The following is a 27,308-nucleotide window of genomic DNA, read 5'->3' on the forward strand; positions in this document are numbered from 1 at the left end:
ATATATATATATATATATAAAATTTAAATAAGGACATGTACCTTTCAGCATATTATTTTCTAGTGCTACCCCATTTTTTATCCTTTAGTTAAACAAAACAATTTGATGCTTCACTTAAAGAAAGCAACCCTGTCAGAGCTTTAGGTGCAGGTCTCAAACTAACAGCAGTGACTCACGCCCTCTTCTTCTAGCTAAAAGCACCTGAACAGAGTTCACTGGTGACAGGTACCAATGGTTAGCCATTAGCTGCCCACTTTCTGTAGGCTTAAATAAACCATGTCAGTTTAGAGTTATGCTCAAAGCCACAAAGTGATCATTATTGAGTGTGCACACATCTTTGCTGATGATGATAAATGACAAACAATTAATTTGTTTTTTTATTAGTCAAGTGACAATAGGAATCAGAATGCTTACAATGCTTACTAATGTTCATCGTATACAGCTTTAGCAGTACAATAAACCAGTTTACTTTTCCCATTTAATCATTTTGCTCTTTAAGGAGCTAGTGGGTGTGTCTGCTTCCCTATGTCTAATAATACTTTATTTTACATGAATGAAGACATTTGCACTATAAATTGATGCAGAAAGGCACAAATTGTTAGGAAATGAAGTGTTTTGATATGCTCAGAATTTCATTTTTGCTCAAAAATTAAATGCATTGTGGGACAGCACTGTACATCAACAGTACATTCAAAGCTCCTTTTACTGTGAATACTGACTCTTTTTTTTTCGTATACTCAATTTTGTCAATGTTGCGGGGCGAACATACTAAAAACTCCTAAAATAAGTATGAAGCGTGGAACTTGAACAGAGCTGTCGTTTTTGGTCACACACTTATGTAACAGAGACACTTCCATGATAAGTGTGAGCTTTTATATACTGACAGCAGCAAGTCTTTGTTCTTAGTGCAGAGTGCTTTACTGATGACAGGTGCTGTTCATCGGGTGCTGCTGTGTTCAGCTGACAGGCTGTCTAGGAGTCACTCTCTTATTATCCCTATTACATTGTTGCCCGGGGCGACCTATTCACACTGTAGGTGGTAATTATACAGGTGTGTTAATGGCCTGACTGGGACTGAGGGTGGTCTTTTTTCGCAGTGTGTCTCCTGTCTCTGTCTTGTGAAATGTGGGCATGTACAGTCTGAGGGCGCGGCGCTCTCAGTATGTCTGTGAGGTTTTAAATTTCTTCACCACATTGAACTTCTTCAGGAGCCACAGTCTACATTTTGACGTATAAATCAGCTCCAGATTGACTGGGATAAAAAGCTACACCTGAGCCTTAACACAACCTGGTTTAAGTACTTTCTCTCCACCATGCTGGCTTATCTGTAAAGTTCCATATTCTTTGTACTGCCCAAAGTTGCTCTATCAACTCTCCTATATGCCCTCTTTTTCTCTTCTTTGTCCTCCTCTTCTTTCAGTTCTCTCCCTCCTCCCTGATCTTCTTCCCAGCAATAAAATCTAAAAAAAAGCAGAAATAAATATTAGTTTTCTTCTCTCAAAACTGCCATTTCTGCACCACATCTACTTTTTCATATTCTCTCAGTTGCCATGGAGACGGCGAGGGGCTTGCAGGAGTCTGATTGCAGATGTTAGGAGTAAACACACAGACTGAGACAAAGAGGAGAATGAGAAAAGTAATAAAGTGGTGTATTCATTGAATTAATGTCTGATTATAAAACCTGTTTGTGCGTTGCAGTTTGTCGCCTAACTGACAAAATCCAGTTGGAAACAGTCTCAACAATTGCTTGCATTACCTACCAGATTATTATGTCTTAGTCTAGGACTTGTCTGTGAATGTTTGGGGGGGTTTCTGTCTTTTAGTATTGAGGCAATATGTCGCATTTGACCTTGTCCTCAATTTTCAGACAGTGAACATTGCTCTTGCTCTGATATGAAAATCTATCCTCATTTACTAACCATTAACTATTCATGACACTCTTCCTCACCAAATCTAGAACGTGGAGCGCAAATGTCGGCATTATTATGTCCTGTCCCGCTGCCAAGCTGAGCTTGAGGATTGACATCCATGAGACCTTTCTCACAAAGTAACAGCGCCACCGTTTTATTTTATTTCTGTCACTCTCTCCGTCAGGGCTTTCTAAGTCGGCGTCTAAAGGGCTCGATAAAGCGCACCAAGAGTCAACCCAAACTTGACCGCAACTCCAGCTTCAGACACATCCTTCCTGGCTTCAGGAGCGTGGACAATGACAGGTATGTGTTTTTTTGTTGTGTCGATGCTGGCGTGTGTCTGTTTATGCTGGATTGGTTCATACAGTACGTCTGTTCTATTCTGGTGCCTCTCTCTCTCTCTCTCTCTCTCTCTCTCTCTCTCTCTGTCTCTCTCTCTCTTTCTCTCTCTCTCTCTCTCTCTGTCTCTCTCTGTCTGATGGGTGGTTATTCAGGTCACTGTTGACATCTGCGTGTTGTGTTGTCAGTGTATAGTGAAAAGTGAAGCGAATCCTGACTCTTCAATCTGTCACTTTTAATATGTGATGCGCTTTCTCTCTTTCTCACCATACAATTCTGTGCCATATGGCACGTTTGGGTTTGAGTATAGTTGTGGCATTCACTTCATGTCTTTGCAAAACAGTTTGTATACATGCTATCTTATTTATTTACCAATATGTAATGTTTCTGTATTTAAATCTCTAAAAATGACTCAATGTGTCAACATTGCTACCCCATTTAATGGCATTTGGTTTCAGACTGTGTTTAGTGCCAGTTTCTTATACTTTCTCCTAATTTCCTCAGGAGTTTAGCCACTTGGCAAACACTTCCCGTCGCCTAACAACGTCAATTATGATTCCACAACCAGGCTATGTTGACCTGCAATCGCACTTAGGAATCTTTGATGCTCTTCCCATGCATGCAAAAGTAGCAGCTAGAATTCCCAGCACCTATCTTTTCTGTGTCTGGAAAAAAGCCAAGGTGTCCATCTGTGGAGATTAATTAATGGAGGTGTTGCTTTTGAAGAGATGTTCTACGGCTTTCAGTTCCAAAACTCCGAGCTGAGTCACTGCTTCTTTTTCTACTTTTAATGAGGCATTAACGTCACTGTCAAACCATCGCAGGGGAACACTAGCAATTGTTCTGTGTGGAACGTAGTGAACTGTTCCTCTAGTGCAGTCGGACAAAATGAGCTCATACGTCACCGTCTTTGTCCCACTGTCTGTTCTCATTCTCTTTCCCACTTTCCTCTACCCATATTTTTTTCAAACTCATTTCAAACTCATCACTCTCCAATTTCACCGTCGTCCTCACCCCTCCTTCCTGCTTCCCTCTATTTTTCAGCAGTAGTGAGGTCAGCATGTATGTCTTTTTCTCTGATAAAACACCTGGCGAAGAAAGCACATAATCGGACAGGAAATTGGAATGTTCAGGAGGTTTCTTATCTCGCCCTGTTTAACACTGAAACACACACACCACATCCACCTCACTTGCGATTTCACACATTGACTGCTATATAATGATAGGTCTCTATTACACATGTCCACATCCAGTACTGTAGAAGAGAGACACTCTGGTGTTTAAACTTTTTATGACATTATATGGGCAAGGGAGGGGTATAGTAAGTAGTAGTAGATATAGTAACAAGTGTGTGTGTGTGTGTGTGTGTGTGTGTGTGTGTGTGTGTTTGTGTGTGTGTGTGTGTGTGTGTGTGTGTGTGTGTGTGTGTGTGTTTTCTGCTTGGATGTTTGAGTTCAGGGCCTAGTTGCTTGTAGAGTGCCATAGACTTTTTAAAAAAAAAATATTTCCCATCCAGCCTGCCTGACACAGTCCAGTGGTTTTTTTTCCATTGATACAAATATGAAAGCAGTAAACTTATACTAAAATTTAATTCCACTTATTCTAATATGTGTGTGTGTGTGTGTGTGTGTGTGTGTGTATGTGTGTGCGAGTGCGTGCGTGCGTGCGTGCGTGCGTGTGTGTGTACAAAATATAAAAACGTTGCAGATTGAGAGAGTAATGTGCTGTGAGAGGAGTCAGTGACTCCCTGTCAGTCCGGAAGCAGCCTCCCCACAGGGCAGAAAACGCTGCAGAAGAAGACAGGCTTGGAAACTGGCAGAAGAAGGAGGAGAGATGATGAGATGGAGGGAGGGAGGGAATCCTATACCGTGAAAACTCCCTGGTGTGCAGATGTGCAGCTTTGAATGTGAGAGATGCAGGGCATAGTTTTGCACTGTACATCTAAAACCACCAGAGAGCTATGTACAATCTCTCATCATTTATATGAGATTGATTAATATAAGGCTAGGCAGCTTTATTTGTATAGCACATTTCAGAATCAATGCAATTAAAAGTGCTTTACATGAAACATTAAAGAGCAGTTAAAAACAATTTTAAAAAATTACATTTACTTACAGAAATCATTGTGTGTGTGTGTGTGTGTGTGCGTGCGTGCGTGTGTGTGTGTGTGTGTGTATATAGTCTGTGCGCGCGTGTGTGTGAGAATGCATATATATATATTCGTATATTCTATTACAAACCACGGCCATGTATTTCCATGTATTTTTTTCCATTATGATTATTTTGTGAGAGCAGGCACACAGCAATATACAAACACATTTCACAGTGTGTGTGTTAATGTGTGTTCGCTGTGATTACATTGTTAGGCCTTGCAGCCTGAGGCCGTCTCAGGAGAGAGACCTGCAGATGAGGAGCAGCTGGACTTCTAAAATGAAATATTCATTTGTGTTAATCAGAGCCTGGACACTGTCCGACGACTCCTATCTTTGCAAATCATAAAACACAGCACTCTGTAGGCGCGCAAACCGACACTGTACACACACACACACAAACAAAACTACTGAATTATTTTTGTCTAAAGGGAGAACATCTGTTTTTACTTACACTTTTCAGAATATAGTCAGCTTGTTGCGTTCAGGGTCTTCAGATGTACTGTGTGGCGATATCCACTTCAGCTTTCACTGTGACAGTCTGGGTAATGATCAGAGCAACAGAATGGGCAAACCTCGACTACAATGAAAGTTACACAATCTCAAAAATAATAAAGTGGGGCCTTCTCTGTTTATGTACAGATAGCACAGGAGGAACTATAAACACAAGGAAGCAATTCCAAAGCTTTTGGGGGAGCAATTAAGTATTTTTTTTTATCTGCGCTATATAGTGTGACTACTATATAGATGTAATTGACAATAAATCATGAATTAATTTTTTTATACACTGCCCTATACTGTTCAGCAACTACTGGCATGGCATTTATTTCATGTATTGTGTAATATATAACAAAAGAAAAAAGTAATATAACAATGAAAATACTCCTACGTTGCTACTGATTCTTAAGAAATGGAGTCTGAAATATGACGGTTGTACTGTAGATGGTTGAGGTGGATATCTTAGACATATTTACCTCATGAATATCAAACTCATAACTTAAAGGTGCTCTAAGCGTTGTTGGGTGACGTTACTTCTTGTTGAAGTTCAAAGTATTTTCAAATAAAACAAGACTATCTTGCCCCTCCCTCCTCCTCATACCGTCTCCTACCTTCTGTGCTCTTTTATGACATTATATGGACAAGGGGGGCCAAAAATAGTAAGTGGTAGTAGATATAGTAACGTGTGTGTGTGTGTTTGTTAATGTGTGTGTGTGTGTGTGTGTGTGCCAATAGAGACGAGTGTGATTGTGCACAGGTTAGTGTGTGTTTGATCTTAATTGACAGTACCATGCTCATACTGGGCTCATAACATTCCCCAAACACCTACAAAATCTCGCCCTCTATATAAATAGATGCTGCAGACCCGCGTTTTTGAGTGCACCCAAATCATTCATTACGTCATTGCTGTCGACCAACGCACCCCTGTCTTCCTGTCTGTCCATCCCTTTACTATGTAATGGAAATACTCGATTGTGTGGACTTTATGGCCACAGTGGTGGTTTGATGGAACTGATTAGTTGTGTGTGTGTGTTTGTGAGTGTGTGTGCGCGGTCACGTACGCACAAATGCAGTTCTCAGCACTGTGGGCACTAATGACTCGTGTATTTATGGATGTACTCCTTCTGTCACACGGCAGGAAAGCTTTTTTTGCCGTCACTCAGACTCTCAATATTAGCAGATGGATAAGATGGCTGAACCGATTTACATCCGTATTTCTCTTCCTGTTTCTGTCTGGCTTGTCTCCAACAAGCTGCTCAGTGTATGCTTTAATTATGTTTGCATTACGTAGCATACTAAACTGTGTGCTGAGCAATCTTATAGATGCATGAAGTTCAAAGACATAATAACACCAACATGAAACACATGGAAAGTAAATACTTTGTAGACTTGATATAGTGTCAGAGTTACCTTAATTCACATTAATAAATGTAATAATAATAAATAAAATTAAATCCTGAAGCAGGATTTAACTTTTCACCCCCCAAAAATAGATCTGTTTCTCTCTTATTATCACGTTTAATATATTCACTGTAAATTGTATCTCCCTACATAATAATCTAAATGGTGTTTAAAAGCCTGCTCTCACTGCAAGGAAAATCTGTCTTTGGAAAAACTGTTATTTGCTAACTGTATTTCAATTTCTTTCTAATTGAAAAAAGTCATATTATATAGGCTGGGGCTTCTAGAGCTGAAACAATTAGCTGATTGTCTCAGAAATAATTGTGACTAACAATATAATTGTCCCTTTTGGTCAATTTGAAAAATATTTCTTTATGTAGTACTTTTTCAAACTAATAATGTTTTCAGTGAATCCCAGGATACATCACTGTTATGTAGTCTTTGTCCATTACATTCCCATCCCGGAATACTGTGTGGCTAAGCGAGACTGCTGTTGTGATCCTAATAATGCAGTAACACAGGTACACAGCCTATTAAATAAACCATGACTGTTTATTATCATAACACATTGTATTTTTTTCTTATATGAATGTAAGAATTGACAATTACCCACAACCGTTATACCCCTTTGGCTTTGGAAAACACTGATTGACATGTTTCACCATTGTAGGACATTTTATAGACCAAAAAACTAACCGAGTCATTGCGATATATTTCAACAAATTAAGTAATTAATGAAAACAATCTCGAGTTGCCGCCCTACATAAGTAGTGAAGCGGTGGCATAAGCACGTGTGTTGCAAGGAGCTTTAGCCTGTAGCTCTGAATGGCTGCCTGTAACAGGATGCAAGTTTCATACAAACCCCCCTGTCAGTTTTCATAAAGCTGCACCAATGGGTGCCATGGTAATTGCTGCAGGTTGTGTTGTCGGGGGTGTGTATGTGAAAACATAGCAGCATTGTGAGGAAGTTATGCCATTTAGAGTTATTAAATTCTGTAAACATTCCCCAGGTGGTTTGACTGTAATATCCAACCTTTTATATCGCTCCCCCCCCCCATCTACCTCCGCATCTCACTCACTTACTTACTGACATTCACTTTAAAATTGCTTCGCCAGCATCCCAATGTCTATTAACCCTTCATGTTTTAAGCCCCTGCTTCTGTTCATGTTAGGCTTTCCCCCTTTTCTCCTGTCTTCTGTCTTTCTGGTCCACATGTCTTCTTTGCTATCATTTGTCACTTTGCTCCTTCTATGCTAATAAGTGTGTTCGGAGCTGTTGTTCGGAGCTGCGGTTCACTGGTGGATTTCTGCTACATTAAACCCAATCCAGTGCTCACAGACTTGTCCCCAGGTCCCCTTCTCTCTGCCCTCTCTTCTTCATTTCATACCACTGCACCAACAATCCCCTTTTCTCGTGTCTCCTCTTGTTCATATTTGTCATAATTTGCTTTAATCCCTGCACTGTTGTCTCTCTTCAATTTTGGAAAAAATGTCTCCGTCATTCAATCAATCCCACTCCCCTTATGCTGAAGGCCACATGCTTGTTGATCACCAAAAATGCACACACACACACACACACTCTTTTTTCACATTTCAGTGATCCATTGTGTAATGTTTATTACCGACACCTTCTTAATTCATTCATTCACAATTCATTCATTGCACAATCCTTTCAAATGTTGATTCAGAATTTAGGGGTGATGATTACTAACACAATGTACGCACACACAGTAAGGATGTGGGCCTGGCTGCTGTCCAAAGAAGTAATGCACTTAGTAATGACAAACAATCAAATGCCCAGTTACAGATTTCTTTGCCAATCAGAAGAATAACAACAGCAGTGCTTTCATTATGTTCATTACAGCATTAGAATTAGACAGACAAAGACTGCATCGTTTTGCCTTCTCTCTTTGGCATCCTTCCCCTCTCACCATCTCATTTGTAATGCATCAGCATGATTTGGTTTCGATGAAACTGTTCTCAGGGTAATAATGTGTTGTACAGAGCAGGTTTAACCTACCACTGTGCATTATTAAGCTCTATCCCATGCAGACTACGATAGCAACAGCATCTCAAAAATTAATGACTAATTTTGTGATGATTGTAAGGCTTCATGGCATTATCCTATCTCTCTCAAGATTATAATGAGGACTTTATTAATTCAAGAGTAATGTGGTGTTGTTAAGGTGCTTAGGCATTGGTGGGTGTTTTCAAAAGGTTGCTTTTTCCTGCTTTCATAAACAGAGGGCTCTTTATTCTCTTCAAGGACACGGATGGCTATTCAGTTTTGAAGTTCTACAATGTAGGCTGAGTGTGTGTGTGTTTTTCAGTTTCCATATTCCACCAGAGTCAAGCAAAACAAGATGTGAAGGATAATTTGGAAGATAGTCCATGTCACCTCTGGGGCTCCGGACTTCTCTCTAACATCCGGGAAGGAGATTTGTGTGTTTGATTTTTTTCTTTTTTGAATATTTTTGGGATGAAAATGTCTGTAGAAGCATCTGAACAACTTCTTCTGAAATCTGAAGTTGACACCTAGAACAGAGAGACTAGGGCAACTTGTTAATGTGATTATGTATTATTATAACGTATTGTTTGTAGACTAATTTGGTGATTAGCAAATTTGACTGTACCCGCCAAAGTATGTGGAGATTATTTCCCCATTCAGCTCACAATTACATTTCATATTTGCTTCCACTTCTCAGCTCAGCATTGTTGGAACACTGTTTGCTTGTTATTTATTCCTTCTTACGAAAGTATGCTTCCCTCCTCCCTATAGTAACTGAACAGAATGTGTGTGATTTACATGGTACCAAGTGTGTTCTAGGGAGCTGTGTTGTATACTGCTTCTCTGATCACTTTACTATCTCCATAAACATCTCCTAAGCAATCCTAGTGGTGTTGACACCTGCCCAGCTGGTAGGTTTCGGTGGCTCGGTGGATGTTAAACCCTGCTGGGCCTTCTGTGAGCCAGGGCGAGCATGGCCAAGGGTCTCCTCTCTTTCATTCTCTCCCCGGGTAATGAGCTGTAATGGATAGGGCCTTGGGCGTGACATGAATACAGAGGGCCCCATCAAAGCATCTCCCTACGCATCCCTTTAAAGGACTGCTCAGTACGCATTCAAAACACTCATGTACTCATTCATTCCTCTCTTTAATCCGCTTGGGTCACAGTGTTTTCAGCTATTCATCATACACAGATATTATGCTTATTGTAACTTTTTTTTTATAACGTTATTGAGATTGTCATATCCTGTGGGAAGCTCTGCCATAGCCACAACGTGGCACTAGAACAGTGTCCAATTAGGAGGTCGGATCTGTGAATTGGCACATCAGACTCTTCAACCTCCATTCATCCTCCATCTAAATTTAATACATATACCAAATTTTAAAAATATATATATATATGGACGTCCAGATTATTTATATTGAGTATACACAGACACACAAATGTGTGCGTAAAAGAGTCCAGTGGTACTCAGAGACTCTTACTGAGACACTAAATTACCGTGGGGATGACTAGATGTTTTTTTGCCACTTTCCCTTCACTAACAAGGGTCTCTGCCACTTTACTGCTCTTTGTGTGTGCATGTGTGTGGTATGTTGTCTTTGTAAAAGGAGTCCGCCACGGTTTTTATTCTGCCCTGGACTGATAAGTGTGCATTTGCCATACTGTGGTATGAATTTCACTGCAATTTGACCAAAGGGACTAACAAGGAGAATACGTTTTTTTTTAACGCTTTGGTTTCCCCATTTTGATCACCATCATTACAATGATCTGCTGGTAACGAACCATAGTCCCTTGACGATCTTTATGTAGCCAAAAACTGAATGAAAATGCAAACAAAAATGTTGTTTTTAGATGATCAGGAAGGTTGTCAAATAGAAGGTATACAGTTTCATTTGTACTAAGTGTCAAAGAAAGCAAGAGCATGGGAGAGTGTATATGCATTACATTCTTACTTAGTGAAGGTTTCTACATTGCCAGTTTCCATCTGCCTATCCAGTATGTTTAGATAAATCCTTCACTTCTGTTTCTGTTTGTGATGCAAGCCAGCAGTGATCTGTCAAGCTGGCCTTTCATCCAAATTTTGATTGGTCCTTCTGACTTTGCCTGGACGGATTCACATCAAAGGTGGCTCGCATCCAACACCTGCGTGTGTGCGTATTACTTCATGCTGTATCCCTAAAATCCTTCAAGGCGTAAAACCAATGCCTTCCCCTGCCTTCTAACATTTAAATCTTTGAGCATATCAATAATTGTGTATGCTTTAACTGTTGGGTCCTTGTAAATTCTGGGGTGTGGTCTATCTGTAAAGTGTCTTGAGATAACTCTTGTTATGAATTGATACTATAAATAAAATTGAATTGAATTGAATTTAACGTTTTTAATGTGAACCCAGTCATTGGGTTATGTTGTAAAGTGTGTTCAGAAACGTTTGCGTTATCAACCTTTGACTCTGCCGTGATAAAGCCTAACGGGCTTCACTATCCCCCACTCACTGGGCCTCATCAGACTGCCATGGTGTGTCTGCATCAAGGCTCAGCCACTGTGACCAATGTCTTTTTATTAAGTAAAGAAGGAACTGATGGAAAGAAAACCCAGGCAGTGATAAATTCTGCTATATTCCCTATTTGGCTCAATAATCATCATGCTATCCATATTACCATTTAATATTCTTTACTATTTGAATCTGTCAGCCTTCTTTTATTCTTAATTCCTGAATACATTTTTCAGCCTTAACATCTTTTCTGCACATTGCCAACTATGTACTAGATCTACTCACATTCAACTAACATTAAATGCAGTTAGTGGTATTCATCAATATTTTTGATAAATATTCATTTTTCATGCTCTGTTAATAAAAACCTATTGCTGTAATATTCATCTCATATAGCTCGAACGGATTTAAACTCTGTGAAATTTAGAAGAGAGATATCTTTGGCGTAACAGCAGCACAGCTCCGCTGGTGCAATGTGACCTAGTTAGAAACAAACATTTAAGAACCAAGGTGCCGAGCCGCTGGTTTACCTCTCTGCCTGCTCACAGCGCCTCCTTTCAGCACTGGGATGGGCTGTCACTAAAGCCAGAGGTGCATTACCTTCCACCTTCTGCTCTCCTGTCATCCCCATTCACATTTACTAGATAACCATTGTAAAATAACAAACTGGAATTTATCAGAATCCATTAGACTGATTGTTGGGGTCTAAATTCACATTTTTGCATTCTTTACTGACGGCTGTCATTGCACTGCATTGCATGCTCACTGCATGGAGAATTGTGAATATAGGAATACACTCTGAAGGAGAGATAAGAGTGCTAGACAGAGCTCAGTATCCCTTCAAAAAGGGCTATGTTCTTTGAGTGCTGTCATTGTTAGCTGCGTTATGTCTGGGTCAGACGTTCAGCTTTTCATTGTGCATTTACCAACGCGCTCAAATAGCTCCCTGCACTCTTGTTCTTTCTATCAGAAAACACAGCATGCTTCTTTTTTTCCCGATGATTTATTCACAGAGTTTTAAGCATGTCAATGTTTACACATTTGTTGTATTGCACGACACATTTTAGAAATGTTTTAGGCATGCATAGGCTTGTCTATATTCAAAATTGTACTTTTTGCAGATGTAGTGTGTGTTAGACTGGCCTTTTTTGTAATGTTACCTTCAAAGGTGTTGGGCAAATAGTGATGTTTAATCATCAGAACAATATAATCATTTCATGATTTGACCTTTTATAATATAATGCTACTTGCAAGAAAATGTACCATAGAGTTTAATCATCCCGGCCCCCTGTCATTGCAATTTCACTGGATTGCACTTGACATTGCTCACACTGTAAGAATAAGTAATTAATCTATAATCCATCCAACATGCCATGCTGGGATTGAATGAAAATAAGCTTTTGCTTGGTAGAAATGCATTGAGTAGTTTTATTTTTTCTGAGACAGCTTTTAATGAAATTGTGATCATCGTTTGATCTTATCTTCTTTATAAATTATCCCTTTTATAAAGCGGTATTCATCAAATTCTTAACTGTACATTTATGTACTGCATATGTATTTGTATGTTAGTACTTAAGATGACCTTAGTAATTAAAGTCTGAATGTAAACCTTTCAGGTTTTAATCTAAATCTAATTGGTTGTCACTAAGGCAGAATTACTTGGCAGCTTCAGGAGGAAACAGGTGGCCAGCAGTAAGGTACTGTTAATGATTTGGTCATTTTAAACCTAACAATGTACCTGTGACCTTTTAACTAGAATGGGTAGGAATTCAGAGCTCAGTGTTTGTGCTCTCCTCCACACCCTATTGTGTGGTCATTTGGTGGACAGTTGCACTAGTGTGTGTGCATGTGTTTGTGTCATGTGTCCGGGAGAATAAGAGGTAAGGGTGATGTCATGTTTGATGACATCATTGTAGACGTGCAGCGAGTGCAGATAAGAGGCCATGGCTCTTCTGAACCAGCTCTCCACAGCTACCTTGCCTTACTGGTGTGTCCTGCCCCAGCGCTTATACCCTTGTGCCAGCTCTGTCAGTGTCTAAGCTGTAGAAATAATCTGAAACTCAACCCTATCTCCTCTGCCAGTCTACCAATCCTGGCTCAAATTGAGCAAGGCAAAAACCTCCCACTCACATTCCAGTCCCACTACTACCAACCCTTTGGCTGGCCCCAGCAGCCAAGTTACTTTGCCAAATCTGAGTTTCAGTCTCATATGTACAGTGTGTTTTTTGTCTGAGTCCCAGCCAAACCGAGGTCCATGTTCAGGGCAGGTTGCCGGCACAAGCCCCCAACCCAGCAGCAGCAGTGGTAGTAGCTGACAAGGAAAGCAGCACACCACACACCAGAGTTGACAGGACAAAGAGCACACACACACACACATTCCCACTGGAGACACAAAAGGGGGGCAGGGCCAAGCTAGGCTGCGCCACACATACATGTGATTCACTATCCCCCCGCACACCATATGCAGGCTCCTCCCTGCGCAAGGAGACAGAAGTGGGAGGTGCAGTCAATCACTGACAGTGAGAGGGAGTGGGTTTAGCTGGAGTTAGTAAGGGAAGGGACAGACAGCGGAGCAGGAAGGGGAACCAATTTTCATCATTCCCAAATCAGAGTCAAGTGTCGGGGTACCCCTAAATTCATTCATTCAAGAGAGAGAACCTGAGAGAAGAGAGTGTGTCTTATTTCAGAGACAACACAGGAAGTAGGGCATGCTCTGTACAGGGTGAGCAAGAGAGGGTGGGAGAACGAAAGGAGGAGAGGGAGCAGCAAGAGAGGGAGAGCATTGTAGCGCTTATTCTCCACCCCTCTCCGTCTTAAAGCAGCAGCAGCAGGAGGAAAGAGAGAAGGAGTCAGGAAGAGAACCACAAGTAAGGAAGCGAAGAGGCGAGCAGCGGTCTGCATCGGCAGCAAGGGGGGAAAATATGGAGCTTTGAAATTGCCTCTGCCCTCATCCTCCCCTGCCTCTTCTCTCTTTTTCTTTCTTTCTTTCTATTTTCTCCTCTGTTGTTCTGGCTCAGCCTCGGTTTCTCTCGCCGCCTGCCTTGATTGTTCTGTGGAATTCTGACAATGCCTGGTGAGTGTAACCCTGCTTTTCACATGTCACTCACCTTTCTTTTTGTGCTGGTTTGCTAGGGTTCATGCAGTGGGAGATCTTTTTTTTTTTTTGCAAATGTGTGGCCACAAATAAAAATGTGGACTCGAGGATGCTTCATTGAGACCGTTTATGCTCCCCTGCCTCTGTGTGCAGTCCAGCTGTGCTGTCCTCCCCCTTCTTTGCTTCTCTCTATCAGCTACAATGCTCTCCTGAGCACACACACTCTACTACTTCCTGCGCATATTCATGTTACTCAGTCATTATTATATAATTTCTTTTGACTCCCAAATGGCTTTCATTCACCAGTGCTTTTATTACATGTGTTAGTATATGTAACACCAGAGGTGATAACGCAGAGATGGGGCTTTGAGTGGTGACCATAACCTATGTAACAACATCACACAAAGCTGGCCTGTGTGCCGAAGGGGCAGCCAGCTAACACAAATCGGATGACCACGCTGTGAGGTCAGCCGGCTGATTTTGGCTGGCATTCTCTATCCAGTTCATATGTTGGAGGCAATTAGCGCTTTAAAGAAAGAGAGCTGTGTGTCCCAAAGACAGAGAGTTTGGGAAAGCAACAGCTCATTTTTATCGTAGATATGTTTGGTGTATGCACAACAGAAGACGAGATAAGTGGAAAGTCTAATCTTGGTGGTTAGTCATCATTTTGTCCAGGCCTCAGGTAGTTTATATTCCTATATTGGATTTAAAAATGAATCTTACAAGATGGTCAATCAGTACAAATAATCATGTGAGCAGTCCCTGATTTCTTTACATTTTACACATAGATTTTAAAAATGTATTACCAGAGGAGGATTAGATTTTTTTCCACAAACAACCATGGTGCAGTTAATGCACCATACCCAGTTTTACAGTTGGGCATGAAACACACTATGCACGCTACTTACGTGCATGAAATTAGTCAGCAACCACACATCAAGTATAATTAGCATTACTTATAAGTTATTTCAGTGAGTCGAGTTATTCCGTTTTAAAATGTGTCTTCAAGGGGACAAATACAACGCTGAGGCTGTCAGTAACTGTCCAGCCCAGCCAAACCTCCCAGCTACATTATGGTGGAAGAGTTTTAGTTAAACAGTTCTTTCTGGAGCACAGCATTCAAGGCTTCTCCTCAGAGATGGCTTCACAGGAGAAAGCCGTCTTTGGTTTAGTAAACACATAAATGATAGTTTGATGGCTTTGTGGCTTTTTTACTGCAGTATGCAGATATGTTTCAGTGCAAGAGCTCAGATGGTGGTCCTCTTCATTGTAGCCTGCTGTTGAGCCTTCCAGAACAAAACCGAGCTTGACTCCTACATATTATACTAAAAGCATTTCTGTCAGTCTGTATTTGTATGCAGTAACAGTGGGATTCCTTTTTTTTATAACCCACAGCCTGGGGGATTGTATCTTATTGCATGCATGAGCAAATGTTTCTGCACATATATAATTTATGTGCACTATTATACAGATTAGCAAATGTTCTGAGTGTGTGTATGTATGTAGTGTGTATGTTGAAATCCTATTATAGGTCAGAGCTTGCTAACCAGAAACCTAGACAAGGAATGGCAGAGCGAGTCATTTTCACAGCCTTAAACATGCAGTTGGACCCAGAGGGGAAGATGGTTAGAGCGAATGTGAGATGGAGGAGGGCCGGCAGTCTGCTATTGTTAATGTTTCAATGTTGTGTATTAGTTTATTCTTGGTAACTTAACCTCTTTTGCATTTACCTTCCAGGACGCAATCCGTGCTCATAAACTCTCTAGTCCCATCTCTTCACATGGTTCTCTGTGTAATTACTCTGTCATAGAGCATCTCTGTGATGTCCATTGATTTACTAAGAGCTGGTGAAGTGGAGCAGAACATTTGGTCAGAGACATGTACTGGGAGGGAGGAGTGGGTCAGTGCCACACCCATGGGCCACTCCACTGGGGGGTCAACCTCAGAATCACTGGCACATGGGGGGGAAGCCATGTATCTCCAAATGTGGTAATTTTTAACTTTTCAGAAAAATTAACCCATAGGGATGATCTAAAACATATATAGTCTCAAATAGGCTGTGTTTCTTTAAATGTCGACAATTTGGAGATACATGGTTTCCCTGGGCAACAATAATATGTAGTTTTAATATTAATACAAGTTTAAGGGTAAAGGTCATTATCAGTTTTCGTTTTCCATTAGGAGTTAGGAGGACTTTCTGTTTTTTAAGTTATATTTGTATATAGAACAGGCATTTGATGGTATCATTTAAAATCCACTCATTCCACACAAGGATACAGGATCCAAAAATATATATGAGATTATGGACATTCAACACAGAAACACGCGAAGGCATTTCAACCTGTTTTAGTCAAAGTGATTAATCTGAAAACAAATGAGAGCATGAAAGAAAGAGAGAATAATGGGCCTTACAGTAAAATGTCTTTATTTCTAAGGGCTTGTCATGCACGTGGTAAATTGGAGGTTAGAATATCCACTTTAATTTAACTTGCAATTGTGAATGAAAGATGCTTGAAGTTGGCTGCGTCAAAGGTATTCAGTAAAAGATTCTGGATCTCCTCAACGCTGCCTGGGAGAGGATAAAAGAGGAGCATATGCTCATGATGGGGCAGCGTTGTGTGTTGTCAATAATTGAATCACTCCCTTGCTCTCTCCTGCCCTGAAGGCCATAGTGCAGAGTCAATAGAAGAGGAGAGCTCTCAAGCATCACGTCTCTTTCTGTCCTTCCGCTCTCATTCAGTACTCTTATTCTCTGTCTATATATATTTCCTTTACATAAACATAGAACTGATGCCACTCACCCGTCTGTTTTATCCGAGTGCTTGTCGCTCTACAGTAAGCTGCTTTACAAAAAATGAAATTAAATGGAGGGCAGGCTATAGAAGGATGAAAGAAGGGATGGAGAGAGGGATCTCTAATACATCTTACCTTTCCCTCTGATTTCTGTTCTTGGGCCTACTTCTAGACACTGTCTTTGGATTAGGTTGACCTTTTTAACACTTTGCAACATTACCAACAATGACTTCATACAACCGGGCATATTAAAGAGACAAATATTTAGCTGCTAATGGTATATATTAGAATTGGGCGGTATCCAAGTTTTGATACCATCAAAACTTTTTACCGCGGTATTACCAAGACTAATTCAAAATGATGACGTAAGGCTCAGATGGCGTCACCAAACTGTTGGCTTGTGCCTACACCGTGCAGAAACTGAATACAAAACACTAATACTACTACACCCCCCCCCCCCCCCCCCCCCCCCTTTCTCCTCCACACTGTCACATGATGACAACCACACATAAGCATTTTTAGGCATTTAATAAGTTATATTTAATATAATTCCTACCTTTCAAATTGAACAGCAATAGTGTCTAATTAAACTTTGTTGATTCAGTGCAATAGCATTAGCCGTTATAATGCTGGGTCTCTGTCCTCCTTATTGCAGTAATATTCATATTCTCTCTACCAAGTTCAATTTGCTCTTCTCTCTGGCATCTTGTCAGTCTCTTGTCAGCTTTTTCTTCCTCTGCCTTCTTCGTGCCTGTCCTCTATCAACACCTACTTGTCTCACCCTCTCCCCATCCGCCACCCACCTCTCGGGACTTGTGGAAGCTTGTGTGTAATGGCCTGTATCCACCGATTATTTCTCTCTGCTTCCCTCCCTCCCTCTATTTACCTCAGTGCAGACAGGTGTTGCTCTACTAAACAGGTTAGCGGTTAGCACGAGAATAACTTCGCTGAGGCGAGGCCTCTTAGGGACTGCCTACAGACAGACAGCCGAGAGAGCTCCGTCCCTCTCGCCTTCCCTCATGACCCCGTGCTGTTGCTGTCTGCTGCTGCGCACTAGTCGCATGACCTCGAGCATACCCCACCCACACACTATTTGGCACGATGACATGGATTTCTCTCACAAATGTACATCGTCTAAGCATACAATACCTGTTTGTCTGTGTGCACAGATACTTCAACTGCACACACTAATGCACATAATACACTCGAAAAATGTTAAAGGCGTGAAGCCATATGACTCGGTACAGAAGGCTGTTGTTCAACATGCTTTTTCCTTAATTAATATTTTGAGATAGTTTTCTGCATTCCTCTTCTGCTATAGTAATTACAGACATACTTCTATAGATTTGAATGAGAAAGCCTTACCCTGTCCCACATTATATTTGGAACAAGTCACACTCCAAACAACCCTATAGCAGCATGATATTATCATGACCCAGACCAAAGGAATGAGGAAATCCCCCTGCGTGTTTGGTCTCCAGGCATTGCCTTGGCTTTGTAGTTAACCTTTACCCAGCCATTCTCCAGAACAGCAAGGCATGCAGGTCTGTTTACTTGAGATAAGAGCAAGCAACTCTAATCCATTGCATCGGGGAGAACAAGTACATTAAACCTCTTCCAGTTTCACCTCCTCAAATTTTTTTTAAGCTGGTGGACCGGTCCATAATAATGGGGTGCAATGACCTTTTCACTGTATTGTTCACAATGACTTCCATTGTTGAGGTAGACAGCTGAAACTGGCTCCTGTAGTGTTTCACTTAAGTCTTTTTGCATAATGTCTGTATAATTTCTGCTAAATGTTTGAGCTGAAATATTCCCCTGTCGTTAGGAAAGCATTTAAGAAGTACTGTAGTCCAAGCTAGACTGGACCTGTTTCCATGTAATTATTTCACAGGAGATGACCGGCATTTCTTTGGCTTTGGCTGGTTTTAGAGCATCAGTTTGAGCCGTAGCTTCTCTTGACAGCATGTCTTAGCTGTGACATCATTCGTCCCTCAGTGGGTCGCCAGCTATGTGAAAACAAGCATACAATACATCTGGCAGTGTGTCTCTTCCCTAAATCTGGCTGGCCTCATTTTCTCCTTCTCTCTCTTGCTCCCTCATTCCTTTTTTTGGGCCTTTTTTTTCTCTTTCCTCCTTTTCCTGGAGTCCCCTCTCCCCGGCCAAGGACCCAGCATTTTCCCACAGTGTGGTGCTGAAGGCTGAGCCTTTGTTTCCTGCTACAGGGAAACATGGTAGGAGGAGGAGGCAGGCTGACTTCCTGGCTGCCAACTATGGGTCTGTGTTATTGTGAGAAAAAGCCGGGGAGACAGATCTGATGATGACAGAAGAACAGTCTATCTTAGGGACTGACTTCAGCTAGAAAAATATAGCAATGGCTATATTTCTCCAACAATAGCACCTAAATAACGATAAGAGGCTGTCAGCTCTATCCTTTTACCTTTTTCACCCCTTTTTTGGTTAAATTTGTTGTATGTCTTTTAAGAACAGAGAGTGTAGAATGAAGCACTATCTTTTTTGGTTTCTTAGATGTTTGGTGAGCATTTATTTTGGCAATTTTTTAATTTTTAGGTCATTATCGAAATATCAGAGCAAATCTATAGGATAAATGTAAAAACATGGAGAAAAAGTGCAGTGATGATAAAGTGAAAAAAACTGCCACAAAGTGTTACATTATAGTATTATTTAAAAAAATGATAAATAGTTTACATAAACTAGAGCAGTATTACATTTGAAGCACCATGTCCAACCGCCAAAATCTTACCTTCATAGGTCCATGTCATGAGAACAGTGTTAGTGAATTACTTCATCACAGTATACTGTTGCACTGGGCTATGGGCAGGCTTGTCCTAAATAACAGCACTGTCTTTTTAAATGGGATGTGGATAGGGGTGTGTTAGTAGCAACAGACATCCTTTGGGAGCGGTGTGGTGTAACTCAGAGGGCAGAGGCTCCAGCCACGTTCCCAGAGACTCAAAAATAGTCGAGAAAACACTGAGACCAGCCGCTAGTGAGATATGTGACCCCAATGAGGAGTTGTGTGTTTTGTGGATCCAGCTTGGAGAGGTTCTGCTGGACCATGTTTCACATATTCAGTAAATCGTAAGTGTCATTTTGTTTTAATACTTCATTCATGGGTGTGCTTGTTGCTTTGGATGGTAAAGCCCAGCTGCATGCTTTTGGAAACCTCTGTCTCTGCATCCACCCACGGTTCACTCAGGGCTGAACATTGTGGCTTCATCAAACTATTTTTTGCTACACAAATGCCATAAAGTGTTTTATGTATAAATTATTTCAGTTAAGAAAGGTCAGGATAGGTAATAGTTAAAAATAAAATAAAAAAAGTACATTTGAATAGTTTGAGAGAAAAAACAAGGACACGTTTGGACATGAAAACTATTCAGTGCCAGAGGCATATCTAGGCTTTAGAGTGCAAGCCCTGTCTCAGTATTGACAGTACAGCGCTTTTGTGCTAAAGCTACTTTGGCTGTCTGAATCTGGTATTAACAAAAATGCATCTGGTAAAAACATGGAATAAAATTGGTGAGAAGTGTTTGCAGAGATCATAGGCTAGATGTTGTTTTTTGTTTTCTTGCCATGTTGCATGGTAAGATGAAGTCTCTGCCCTCTTTTTCTACTCGTGAACTTGAGTGTTTTCCCGTTTTGTTGTGCCACAGGGCCATTTGAATATTCAGGTCAAGAAGTGAAAACACACTTCCTCATCTCTACTCCTTTGCACATGGTGTTATCAGTTCCCCAAGCACCAACAGTTAGGCAAGAGTTCAAAAGAAAAACCTCTCTTGCTTGTAACTAATTTATATTTTGCTTTTTTCGCACAAAATAATAGCATGACAATCATGCATTTTTGTGTATACAATTTGCTCTGTGTTTGTACAACAACTATAAATGAATACAAAGGTATCATGTAAGTCCTTAAAATCTGGCTATAAGCACAGATGCACACACCATATCCATAAACTTGGCGTGCCTTATTATTCACATGGTTGAGTCACACTCACTGTCTTGCCACTAATAGTCTATTATTGTCGCTGTGGAGCATTGTAATGAAGGAATACTTACATTGCCCCAGTTTATGCAATTTAATGACAAATCAATAATGGCTATTGAGGAATGAAAAAAATGGGGAATGTTAAACTCAGAGTGCAAAACATACAAAACAGTATTTTTGTGGGTGTGTGCATGTGTAGGGTTACTAATTTGACATCAACAATTTAACCAATAATTGCATTTTATAGTGCAATTACTTACTGATTGGTGGTGGGAAATCACATTGTCTCTTCTTTTCTATTCTCTTGTCTGGTTCTAATGTTGAAAGACAGTGTCTTAAACCGCTCTGACACCTCGCTGCCCTTCAGGGTTCAACATTAAGGATGGATGGCCCAAAGCCAGATAATAAGTCTGTTAATTGGGCAGACATTGGCTCAATTAGGCCAGCGTTTTCACTATCCCCTGTCTTATGGCGATAACTATATTATCTTTGCCTCCGTCTTCTACTTCTGCCCCACTCTCGTCTTTGCTGTGGTATTTTAGGGCGGGACTAATGAGTGTGCTGAGCGGACATAGTGGTCATAGGTCATTTGAATTACAAAGTGAGAAGTAAAAAGGATGTTTTTGTTTTTTTTATGAGTTTTTTTAGGTCTTAAAACAGCATGCCATGGTTATTTTTTGGCAAAGTGGACTGAGTCGGCTGGTTTAAAATAAAAGAAGTGCCTATAATTATCACAAACAGGAACCAGCCATCATCTTGCACATGTTACTAAAAAAAAAAACAACAGTTGGGTACAACAACGACTTATTTTAGGACATTTCTTACATTTATTCAAGGTCAATTATTCACATTTTCAAATATTGTTCAGCATTTATCTTCTCCCTGGTCATCATATAATGCATTTTGTGGCACATTTTAATGATAAATAATAGAGAATGTTAGGAGATATAAGCAAATTCAATTCAAGTGATACGTTATATTGATGTTGGTTCATTTCGTTTTGCGTGCTTATGAAATAATCAATTCTTGGCCCACAACTTCACCAGAAGTTAAACAACAACATTTATAATGCTGGGTTTTGCTTGCTTAGTAAATACTGTGTATGACATTTCAGTACCATCATTTAATAATCCATCATGAGAGGCATTAGAATGACTGTTTCTGAAGGCAAAAGCATTCTTTTACATTGTGCACTGTACTGTTTAATCAGCCATAATCATATTTAGTCTTCTGCTCCATTTCTGGCAGCGTCTTTATGTGTATTTGTGTTGGTACTGCTTGGGGAATACCACGTGTGTGAATGTGTGTGGGTGACTAGTCACACTAGGCCAGATACATGAAGTCATTAGACAGAGTATTCCACTAGGCTGTATGACTAAAAAACAAATTATTTGTATTCTACTTCACCTATATTGAATAATGATGGGAGTTTCCCCTACATGTCCTATAATGTGCATTGTTTGAATCAATATACCAATCATACCACATTAGGGAGTTCCCAGACGGCCATTAGTAGTATGACATTAGACCTTTGCCCTCTGACCATAACTGCTACCTAAGGAGTTACTCATTAGTGTGAACTTTGGCCTCATTATACATTCTCTGTCATGCCCCCCCAATAGAGGTGCGGACACACACACATAGACATTCCTTTTGACGTAGCGAAGTTCATTCTATTGTAGAAGCCACATAATATGCTCCAATGACCTGTTCACTCTTGGCTCTTAGAGCTCACCTGGGAATAGGGCTGGATACCGAATTCAATACTTTTTAGGCACCAACCAAATTGCCTCTGTTGTATCGAGTATTGAAAAATGTCTCATTCAATACCACATCCAAGTAGCTAGGAGGAAATGTCATTAGCATCATTGAGCATAAAGCATGCTTCAACAAAGATCTACTTATGCTGGTGATTGGCTCAATGCAACACGTCATAAAAGCATGCAAGAAAAACTCTGTCAGGCCAGAAACGGGTCTCACGTAGTAGGAGCTGAAAAACGTAGTAGGAGCTGAAAAATAAATTAATGTAGTCAATTATTTTGGACCGGTACCGGAATTACCCAAACCCTACCTGGAAAGAAAAATAAGATGAGTATGTCGGATGGACAATATGTCACATCCTGCAGAGCTTGGCACAAATGAATATACTCATGAAATCACCACACATAAAAGTAAAAAAAAGGCTTCACAGATCATCACAAGTAACTGGCATGCCATATTCTGCAGCTGCTATTGTGATCTCCTCTGTCCAGTCGTTGTATTCACGGCCAGCTGTTCTGTTCTCTTTCACTCAGCACATGACCTGAGATCCAAACCCCAGTTTTGGTCTCCTGCGGTGAGTGTGCTAGCAGATGTTACACAGCCTAGCTGGGACTCTACGCTCTCACTGTAATCAAGCTGTGCATTAGTGTGTGTGTATATGTGCTACAGCCTGGCTCAGTGGCTACGTTAGCTCTCCCAACAGTTGTTCTCCAACAGCCTGATCTCAGTTACTAGCCAACCTTCCCCACAATGAAGTGTGTCTGCCAATGCTCTGAGTCAGGCATCCCTTCAGACTCCACAAACAGACTCCTAGAGGAGGGAGCTAATCATTTAGGAGATACTAAATGCTAAAGTGAACTCCCTCTTTTCCTCTGTGTGTGTGTGTGTGTGTGTGTGTGTGTGTGTGTGTGTGTGTGTGTGTGTGTGTGTGTGTGTTTGTCAACAGGGGTGTGTTTGCATGTGTCTCATTCTTGCAGTTAAAAGCTTCGTTCCTCCCTGTATATGAAAGGCCTCCTATACTTTTAGCTAATGTGTGTTCCAATCTATAGCTCTAACTGGTAATTATTTTTCTTCACAAAAGTGTTCACACCATAACTTCAATGCCTGGGGCAGTGTCTCTTTCCTTCTTTCTTTCTCCCCTCTTTCCAGAATACTCTTGCTTTTGTCTTGTGTGCATTAGACCGCTGGCACTGTAAGAGCCTAAAGAGCCGACGCCATTAACCAGCACAGGTGCCGCAAAGCACTAATGGACTGGATATGGACCAACATGGACTTGACTGTGCCCACTCATCTATGTCACCCATCTGGTTAAATGCACACTTTTGTGTTTTCCCTTTCGCCTTCATTGTTATCGCTTTCTTGGCTACTCAACACAGACAATCAGGACTCGGAGAGAGCTCACGGATGGATGTGCTGAACGTTTTTTTTTATTCAGAGTCTCCATACGCATTGTGGGACAATTTTCCTATAGGGGTTATTATGGCAAAGGAAATTATGCCACACATTAGCTGCTGCATCTCCAGCTCACTTCACTCACTCACAACCTTAACCACTGTCTTCGTCTCCAGAGATCATTATTTCTCTGTAGTGTGTCTGAATTTGACAGTGAATGAGGTTTGCCCTGCTGTTCTGTTGACTGGATCCTTTCGCCTCCCCAATTGGTGTTTGGGCTCCAAGGCCTGTAGCCACATGTCAGTGGTTCAGCTCAAACATTCGCCGTTCTGCACCAGCAGCATCTGACAGATCCTCCTTGTTTCTTTCCCTTGCCTCCTCTTGACTCTCGCCGTGGGCCAGACGTTTGTTTTGTTGTCTATGTTCTCCTGCTACCCATCACACAACTGTTCAGTCCAGTGCAGAGGACAATCGGCAGATGGCAGGTTGACGCGCAAAGAAACATACATTTCCACGAGTTTAAACCAAAACACAAATGCCATTGTATTGCTAAATAACATGTGAATTAAATACATGAATCAGCAAAAGATTCTGACAATGATTTGTCATATTTTAACTTTCTCCCTGGGCCATTTTCTTTCAGCCACGCACTTATGAAAAACTTACCACATCTGCTTGGATCAAATGAGCTATGAGACCCGTGACAGAGTACTCTGCTGTGTGACAGACATGCAGTTGTTTCATCACAGCCTGTGGTCCTATCCAATGACTCAGCCAAAGCCAAAGCAGCGGGAATAATGGACATATTATTGCGTTAGGCTTGATGCATGAATAACGACTTATTTGTCTGGTTGCCTGTCTCTGCAGTGCATGTGTTTCATAATCAAGCTTCGACAATTAGTGTGTCTGCACATGCATGCTGTTAACTGTGATGTTTGAGTTCAGGGCCTAGTTGCTCAAAGAGTGCTGTAGACTGTAAAAAATAGATATTTCCCATCCAGCCTGCCTGACACAGTCCAGTGTTTTTTCTTTAGTGATACAAATATGAAAGAAGTAGACTTATACTAAACACAATCTTATTTTTTTTAACTCCACTTATTTGACACATACTTTAAAAGTCATGAGTTTTATTATTTGTCCTATTATGAAAAAAGATGAATAGTGCCCTCCCATTGGGGGTCAGGAGAAAAAAAATGTATAATGCCCTCCCATTGGGGGTCAGGAGGGAGCTTTGTCAAGTACGTGAAGATAACCTTAATAGTGTTGCATTGTGGGACATGTAGGATCCAGTGTTTTGTGGACTGAAAGTGAGGACAGTATCTCATCGCTTGCGGATTTGAATTTGACCGTAGCTTACTCTTTTTACATTTGTCTCCCACTTTATGGAATTGCATTAGACTACTAATTGCTAATTGTGTGTGCGTGTGTGTGTGTGTGGGTGCGTGCAGATGTTTGAGTTGAGTCAGTCAATGATGTTTTAGGCTCTACAGTCAGGGATATAACAATTATGGAAACTCTGTGTATTGCAATCTCAGTGCACGTTTACAAAGCACTTGTCCAACCACTTTTCTGCAATTCTTATCAAACCATCTCTGGTGTCACATCTGCATTTTCCCAAGAATTATCAGTTCTACTTTATGTGTCTGTCTTTGTGTTACTTATTTTATATTTTTTGTACCAAGTTTCACACTTATATTTGGGATAATACATAAAATGCACATACTGTGGTTAATCATTAACGTAATTTTTATTTTCCAACCATTTAGTAAGCCCACAAGACCTGTATGAAAGCATCTGCATTTATCCTGTTTTTCTATACATTTAATCAGGTTTTACAAAACATTTATTTAGCTGACAGTTTGTCTAAAGTACAATAAATCAATCTAACCTTACCAAACAAGAGGTAAAGCTCTTCAGAAATTGTGAGTGTAAGATTTTGTCAGCCTGTATCTCTTTGCCTAGCTCTACTTGTTGATGACATGCACGCAGGTCTCTTGCGTTTATTTGGTCGAAAGCATTAATAACAAGAAATTGCTGTACCAGTCTGCGAGTGAAAAGCATATTGATTGCTGGAAATGCTGGTCTATGAGCAAAGCCAAATGCTGTGTAAACACTGCGCGGTGTAGTTACCACAGAAAACGCTGTTAGCAAGAAGACTTCAACATCAGCTTAACGCTAACTGGAGGCTCTCTCTCTTGAGCAAATTAGTTGTTGTTCTAGGATATGTCAGAAGCTTTAGCTTTGGTCGTCAGGGTCATTTTACATGTTGGTAATTACAATAGTGTGAGTGCAATTATGAGTCAACGGTATTATTTTGTTAACTCCACTTCACATGTACTACATTGCAAGTTAGAGTGCTCCTGAATTGGAGTTAAACTTCACACAGGAAATAATATCTGCAATTGTAGTAAAACAACATGTAGTTGTGTAATAATGCATACTCTTGTAGAAACACAATAGCATGTAGACTTTCAAAGGCTGTTATTTGGAGTTGCAGTCACATGAATTCAGCCCATCTAAAGCTATCAGTACAAATGTTGTCTCTTGTGGTATAGCCAGCGATTCAGTGTGTTAGAAGTCTAAGTGCTGTGACGCCTATATGGGCCTGAGTTTTTAGACTATATCAGATACTAGACAGGCTATCGGATGAACTCTTTTTTTTTCAGGATGCAGAGTCAAAGCAAACTGGGGTGCAGCCCAGACACACTCAGAATCCATTACTCTGCTCTGCCCTCCCCTGTACTTACTCCTAACTGAGTTTCTATTGAACCTCAGCAGGGCACAGTGCATCTAGATGCCAGACTGTGCTGATAGAATTTGGCGTAATGCAGTGGCATAACTTCCTAAGTAGCTAATGTGCATCTATATTGCCAGCCAACTAGGTGTTTAAATTGAAGAAATAACTTAGCAACACTAACTAATGCACAATTTCCAACATATAGTTATCTATACAGTTAAAGTTGGTTAGACATTCTGCCACCAGCTGTCTCCCCCCCAATTACTACAGCACTGATTAAAACACCACAGGGTACACGTGGATCAGAAGAGACAAATTCAAACATTTTAAGAAAGAAAAATACAAATGCCATTAGGCCCGAACCAGCAGCAGTGAGATGCCTTGACATGCAAAGCTATTGCTGTTCTTTATGGCTTGACCTTTTTAATGATGTATTTTCGTACAGGGCTTTACTCTATATAGTTCTGTCTGTGTGTGCTTTAGGAGACACTGGAAGTCTCTCTACATAATATCTGAAATATTTAATCCCAGAAGACCAAGAAGGATAGAATGATTGGTGGCCAAGAGAGGCGAAGGGAGATAAACACAGTAAGAGAGATCAACACAACAGTGAAAGAAGAAGAGAGTGGGATGGAAAGAGGTGTACCAGAGAGTCTGAAAGAATCCTCCTAACATAAACTATACCCCACCACCTCAGCTAAACACTGAATGAGAGAGAAAGA

At 40.7% G+C, this 27,308-nt stretch overlaps 1 protein-coding gene across 12 annotated transcripts in view; it reads left to right on the top strand.

The window, feature by feature from the left end:
• LOC117959835 (disabled homolog 2-interacting protein-like) overlaps window positions 1–27,308 on the top strand; it is a 149,496-nt gene that overhangs the window by 80,998 nt on the left and 41,190 nt on the right. For 10 of the 12 annotated variants that reach the window (XM_034897165.1, XM_034897166.1, XM_034897167.1 and 7 more), the window contains one exon: window positions 2,095–2,213. In XM_034897165.1, the coding sequence (XP_034753056.1) occupies window positions 2,095–2,213 (119 nt within the window). Of the gene's footprint in view, window positions 1–2,094; window positions 2,214–13,311; window positions 13,874–19,584; window positions 19,790–27,308 lie in introns of those variants that run through there. The other 2 variants (XM_034897176.1, XM_034897175.1) reach the window with 2 other exon arrangements.

The sequence above is a fragment of the Etheostoma cragini genome, chromosome 16 (assembly GCF_013103735.1).
Source record: "Etheostoma cragini isolate CJK2018 chromosome 16, CSU_Ecrag_1.0, whole genome shotgun sequence".
Lineage (NCBI taxonomy): Eukaryota > Metazoa > Chordata > Actinopteri > Perciformes > Percidae > Etheostoma > Etheostoma cragini.